Source organism: Ovis aries, chromosome 14 (assembly GCF_016772045.2).
Source record: "Ovis aries strain OAR_USU_Benz2616 breed Rambouillet chromosome 14, ARS-UI_Ramb_v3.0, whole genome shotgun sequence".
Classification (NCBI taxonomy): Eukaryota; Metazoa; Chordata; class Mammalia; order Artiodactyla; family Bovidae; genus Ovis; species Ovis aries.
Window position 1 is genome coordinate 15,650,766 of NC_056067.1, and position 6,872 is coordinate 15,657,637.

Sequence of the window (6,872 nt, forward strand, 5' to 3'; positions counted from 1 at the left end):
TTTGCCAACAAAGGTCCGTCTAGTCAAGGCTATGGTTTTCCCAGTGGTCATGTATGGATGTGAGAGTTGGACTGTGAAGAAGGCTGAGCACCGAAGTATTGATGCTTTTGAACTGTGGTGTTGGAGAAGACTCTTGAGAGTCCCTTGGACTGCAAGGAGATCCAACCAGTCCATTCTGAAGGAGATCAACCCTGGGATTTCTTTGGAAGGAATGATGCTAAAGCTGAAACTCCAGTACTTTGACCACCTCATGCGAAGAGTTGACTCATTGGAAAAGACTCTGATGCTGGGAGGGATTGGGGGCAGGAGGAGAAGGGGACGACAGAGGATGAGATGGCTGGATGGCATCATCGACTCGATGGACGATGATGAACTGAGTGAACTCCGGGAGTTGGTGATGGACAGGGAGGCCTGGCGTGCTGCAATTCATGGGGTCGCAGAGAGTCGGACACGACTGAGTGACTGAACTGAACTGAACTGTATTACTACTGTTTGACAGATGAGGAGACTGCAACACAGCTCAGTGGTTTTCCCAAAGTCTTACATCTAGGAAGCACCTGACCTAGTGTGACCCGCTTCCCAGCAGTTTGGCTTTTGAGCCTTTTCTCTTAACTCCTTTGCTACACTTTCCACTTGTTTCAGAGACTGGAAAATAAGGTAGCCTGATAGCTCTTCTCTAGATTTAACTATCGTATTGCATACTAGCTATGCTGACTTTTCAAATGAGATCTATTAAAAGGACATTGATGTGAACCCATGAAAAGATCTTCCTTTCCTTCCATAACCCCATTAATCTCATTGCTAGACATCTAAACAGTTATAATTGCAGGCATATCTCAAATAGTGCAAGTTTGGTTCCAGATGATCACAGTAAAGCAAATTACATATTTTTTTCTGGTTATTCAGTGCATATTAAAGTTATGTGTACACTATACTGTAGTCTGCTAGGCATGCTAGGCATTGTATCTAAGAAAGCAATATACATACCTTAATTTAAAAGTACTTATTTGCTATAAATTGGTAACTATCATCTAAAAACACAGGGCTGCCAGAAACTTTCAACTTGTAAAATGAACAACAAGAACAAAAATCTGCAAAGTGCAGTAAAGTGAAGCACAATAAAACAAGGTGTGCCTGCACCAGCTGCATTTTTCCCTGAATTAGGTACTACCTATAATCATTGACAGTATGTGGGATTGTATTGAATACAAAATACAATAGATGGACCATATTGAATATAGGACTGAAGCATTATTACACCAAGCAAAATAATATTGCTGTCATTTAATTGAAAGGAGACAATGGGCTTAATCCCATTTTGAATAGTAAGTAGATACACATGTTCTAGGGTATGAGTAAATTCACTGTAGATCATGCTCTGAGGTAAAGGCAAACAAGTATGACTCATCATCTCTTCATCTCTGGTAATAATTCTGGTGACTCCATCTGCTTCCCGTCATTCAAGCCTAACATTTAGAGCCTTTCCTTCCATCCTTTGAAGATGCATGCCAAGATTTTTTCTTTGTTTATTTTCTGCTTTCATTTGGTTTGTGGAAAGTATATGGAAGATTTTTACAATACTCCTGTTTTAAATGAAATATAAGGAGGAGATTAGAGAAAAATTTTTTTGTTTTGCTTTTTTCTGTGTTTGCTTACCATTTCTGTACATGATATTGTTTCACTTATTTGTGTGCATTGTTATGCTGCCGGCTCAGAAGGGCCTGCCACAGAAATGATGTTAATTCAATAGCAAGTGACTTAGAGGCTGAAGTCTGATGGCAAGCATAACTTGTTGTGTTAATTTTGAAAGCAATATGTATTCTTATGTGTTGTTCAATTTTTGGCCATTCCTTTTGTGTATTGAAGTAGTTTTCTAATGCAGTCCTCTTTTCCCTAAATACATTAATATAGGAAAGATAACTACTAAAAACAGGAGGTTTAATTTATCACAAGAGTCAGCTGGTTAGCTTAAGTAGTTTGACATATATAAAATCCGGTCATATAGCTGAAAATGCTCTCTAAGGTTTTGTAGAAGCTGAAAAAGATACTAACGAATGAAATTTTCCTGTTAAGCAGAAACCAGAGTGTAACAATGCAGCATTTTAATGCTGAGTTATTTTTTTCAGCAACCAACCCTGTCAGATATGACCATGTATGAGATGAATTTCTCTCTCCTTGTTGAAGACATGTTGGGAAATATTGACCAGCCAAAATACAGACAGATTGTTGTGGAGGTTTGTATTTAAAAATGTAGATTGCTGAAGAAGTGCTTTTTATCTGCTCCCTGAAAACCAGTGTAAAGGAAACTGCTTACAAGGACAGAAATTCACTCCTCACCTAACCCAGATCTCCAGTTGAGTCCTGGAGGAGAGGGCCATCCTTGACCCTTGAGTCGAGGCACACAAACAATTCAAACATCTTAAATCCATCAGGGTAGAAAGACTGACTGGCCAGCTTTCCCAGCTACACACTCATCCCCACAGTAAGTGCATCAGCAGTACCATAAAAGAGAGGAGGTGACCTTTTTCTGTTTGTCTTATTTTCATTTTTTCCTGTTTACAGAAATAACTCATGACTATTGTAGAAAAGTTCAATAGTTGAAAAAATTATAGAAAAGAAAACCAAAATATATCTCCATATCCACTAGCAATAGATCGTCACTATTATTTTGAGGGACACCTTTCCAGACATCTCTGTGAACAGAGAAAGTGTGTAATTTTGTATATCATCATTGCTGCATATAAAGTTAAATGCTAAAATACACACACCTGTGCATGCACACATACACATACTTTTTTGCCATTTTAAAGTATTATATCAAATACCTAGAGACTCCCTTGAATGGATATAATGTATAGCTCATCCTCACTTTGTCTCTCTGGGAATGTCTCCATCAGACTCTGTCTCTCTTGAGGGTGGGTAATATGTCCTATTGATACAGAAGCTCTCAGTGAGTGTTGAACTGGATGTGGTGCCTCCTAAAATCCAGCATGTCTGGAGCTATAGTCAGCTGAGCAAGATTCAGCCTCATCTATGATAGGCCAGAATTTGGGTAAGAGTATCAGCCAATCAGTTTCATCGCTTGTGGGAGTGAGACAGAGAGAGACTGAGGTGAAGAAAGGATGGGATTTTTAGAAAAGTGATTGCCTTCTTTGTACCGTTAACCTTTTGTTATCTCATGCCTATAGATGCCCCTAAAATGTGGTCATTCTCTTTGCAGAAGAAATTTACCTTTAGAACTTGAGCAAAACTTCAAATTCTTTCGGCTAAAGCTCTGCCCCAAGGTCTCCCACATTGTGACTCCTGGATTTTTTCTTAGTGTTTCCTTTGGTTCTTTCAGGTACTAATTGGGAAACATTTCAATAAAGTATATCAGAAAGATTCCCAAGTTGGAAATTATGTCTTTATCCTGTTTCATGTACAAACCAGGAACCATAATCATCATCAGAAAGTCTTTACCAAGCATTGTATACTCAGATGCAATTTTGCGTATTACAGTTTGTCATATAAAATGAACATTACTACTTAGGATAAATGTACACGGTAGCCAAACAATAGGATGATGCCTTAAACTGAGATAGCTTATACAAACCAAATAGTGCTCATGTCATAAAGAATCACACCTAAGTATACTGTTTAAAACATAACTGTCCCCTGAGAAATACTGTGATGTCAGAGAATTATACTCATTTTGGCATGCTAGACTTCAAGTCATTTGATCGTAAGCGTAGATCCAAAATCTCCACTGTACTCATCTGCCTTGCTTTCTGAGGCAGCCTCAGCACCACTGGACCCTGTTTTGGTCCACCAAAGAGTGGCTTGCTTGCCACCAAGCACGAAGGTCTAAAGACTAGAGAGAGTTCAGACACTTTGGATACTATAGGGTACTATGTACTGTGACAGGATTAGAAAAGTCATTTTTCTAAGTTATCGATATAAGTGATTGAAAAACATTTCCATATAGCTACAGGGATACAGACAATGAAAAAAAAGTGAGATTTCCAAACAGAACTCATGTTATTAATTTGTATAGTTAGGAAGATTCCATCCATAGATGATCCTAACACCTATCATTGTACAGAACAGGCTGTGGAATACAAGGACCATCCATCAGTCTGAGCAAAGAATGAAAACATATGCAGACTATGTTGCTTTTATGGTTCATATAATTGGCTTTTGATGTCTGTCTCTTCTAGTTACTAATGGTCGTATCCATTGTACTGGAAAGAAACCCTGAGCTAGAATTTCAAGACAAAGTAGATCTTGACAAACTGGTGAAAGAAGCATTTCATGAATTTCAGAAAGATGAGAGTCGACTAAAGGAAGTTGAAAAACAAGTAAGTAGAGAAAATAGCTTTTTGTTGAATTTTTTTTCTCAATTCTTCAGAGTATCCCTAAATCCCTTATCATTTAACTTACAAAACAGATAGACAGAGTTCAAAACAGATATACAGAGTACAAAACAGGAGGAAGTCTGATTTATTTGAGGAATTAATGTTACTTTTTAATCAATTAGTAGTCAGTTCAGCTAAAAAGTTCTGACTAGAAAGATATCTAAGAAGAGATAAATTTCCATTTGTAGTTAGCAGTTAAAATGTGTTTTACCAGAAAGAAGCCATGGATTCCAGAAGGCTATAAAATTAAATTCTGGGAGGATGGGAATGAGTAACAGGCCACACTGGTGCTATGTACTACCTAATATAGCTCCTTCCAGGCTGTCTGTTTAATATTTTATTCTCATCCATAAAACGTTTCCCTAAATAAATAAAAATTATCAGCAAAAAGGAGAATACTGAAAATACTGTCTTTGTTTTATATGCTGAGAAGTTGCCTCAGGAAAATAAAAGAAAAACTCAAGAAGCTCATATTTTCCACAAGGAGATCTTCCTGTGAATTTATTTTTCCCTCTTGGCTGACACTGATTTTACCTGTCAACTCTTTACAAACAAAAACTCAGACGACTCACTTATTATTTTCCTTTGTAGGATGACATGACTTCCTTTTACAACACTCCCCCTCTGGGAAAAAGAGGGACATGCAGCTATTTGACAAAGGTCGTGATGAATCTGCTGCTGGAAGGAGAAGTCAAGCCAAGCAATGATGACCCGTGTCTGGTTAGCTAGTGAGGAAAGTGGCAGAGACTTGCTAAGAGAGGTTTTCCAGCAGTGTGGTGTTTGTGTTGAAGCTTAAGCGAGGCAGCCATTAATGTGTGGGCTGACCATGCTGGTGAAGTGGTCGCCACACCCTTGGTGGAATTATTGGACTTCCTGCATGCCATAACCAGTCTAATGGTAAGAGATGCTCGTAATCAGTTGAAAATAAGTTCTCATGATTATGCCAACTACAGTAAGAATCTTGACTGAGCAGTAGTAATAGTTTATTAATTGAAAGTTTACCACTGCATGTTTTCTGATTACATAACTCTTCAAATTGAGCCTTTGCTCATTTTGGATTGAATTCCCACCTTACTGTCAATTAAATGAATTTTCCAACTAATAATGCATACCGGGAAAGAAAGTATATTGAAAAACTGGTGAATTCTTGTTAAGTAACATGCTTCTAGAACAAGATATTAATATGCATCATAAAAGCAAAATCAACAGGCTGGTATTTTTATTCTCAAACTGCATTATTGGTAATATTTTAGAATACAGAGCTATTGTACAATTTTTACCTTGTAAACATTATTATGGTTTTGTATTTGTGCTAACTGTAGGGGTTGGACTAAAGTAATAAATCTATACCTTATCAAATATTTTCTTTGCATCCTTAGTAAAAATAAGTATGAACTGTTAACCTAGTTTGTACTCATAAAGACAAAATTAAAAATCATTAAATTTTATTTCTGAATTAATGAATATATCTGAATACATTCTTTGTTCTCATTATTCTCAATATTGAATTTATTACTCCTGAATATTTTCATTTAATTGATCAGGAGATGGAAGACAATCTATGGTACCTACCATTACACGTATTTTGTTACCAAATTTACTTAAGCTAATGTTAATGAAAATATAACATAGGTTAAACATTAAAATTTCATCACTTTATTTCCTTACTGAATGTTACAGTGAAGCCCATTAATTTGAGCCCTGACCCCAAAGGGAGTCATTTTTCTCACTAGCCTTATGGGAGTTTCACCTGAAAAGTCAAACTTGTCACAGAAAATACAGCCCATTTATAAAGTCTTGAAAGGATCTAAGACAGAAAGGACAAGTAGCTTAAGCGACAAGTCAGGTTGATATGAAATAAATGGATGCAGGAGCACGTGAAAAAATCTGGAGTCGGGCACATTCCTCATATCTTTGAGGTACACTTGCAAAGAGTGTGCTGGTTGGCAAAACTGAGAAAAGTAAGGTACAATCTTACCTTATAGAACTTTTTTGTTTTAAGAAATCAGAGAGAAAAATATTTTCAGAATCTGTTATGTATTAAGTGATTCACATGAATTATACTATCAAATTTGTATACTAATCATATGAAATGGAAATTGTTATCCTAGTTTTACAGTTAAGAATACTAAAGTCCAAGGACTTCCCTGGTGGTACAGTGGTTAAGAATCCGCCTTGCAGTGCAGAGGACAGGGTTTGATCCCTGGCTGGGAAACTAAGATCCCTGTGCACCACAACTACAGAGCCCACATGCTGCCACCACTGAGCCCACAGGCCGCAATTAGAGAGTCCGTGTGCCGTAGCAGAAGATCCCACGTGATGCAATGGAGAGCCTGTGTGCCACAACTAAGATCCCATACAGCTAAATAAATGAATATTAAGAAATAAGTTATACTGTCCGGATTATGTAATAAACTCCTCCACTTCTGTGGTATGAAAAGAATTGAGATTTGTGTCTATAGTACAGAATCTATGTAC

The 6,872-nt window shown here is 37.2% G+C and overlaps 1 protein-coding gene across 7 annotated transcripts in view; it reads left to right on the forward strand.

Moving 5' to 3' along the window:
* PHKB (phosphorylase kinase regulatory subunit beta) overlaps positions 1-5,858 on the forward strand; it is a 236,778-nt gene extending 230,920 nt beyond the window's left edge. For all 7 annotated transcript variants that reach the window (XM_060398304.1, XM_042231578.1, XM_060398307.1 and 4 more), the window contains 3 exons: positions 2,127-2,234; positions 4,197-4,337; positions 4,986-5,858. In XM_060398304.1, coding sequence (XP_060254287.1) covers positions 2,127-2,234; positions 4,197-4,337; positions 4,986-5,123 — 387 coding nt within the window. In that variant the 3' untranslated portion in view covers positions 5,124-5,858. The remainder of the gene's footprint in view (positions 1-2,126; positions 2,235-4,196; positions 4,338-4,985) is intronic.
* The last annotated feature ends 1,014 nt before the right edge of the window (positions 5,859-6,872 follow it).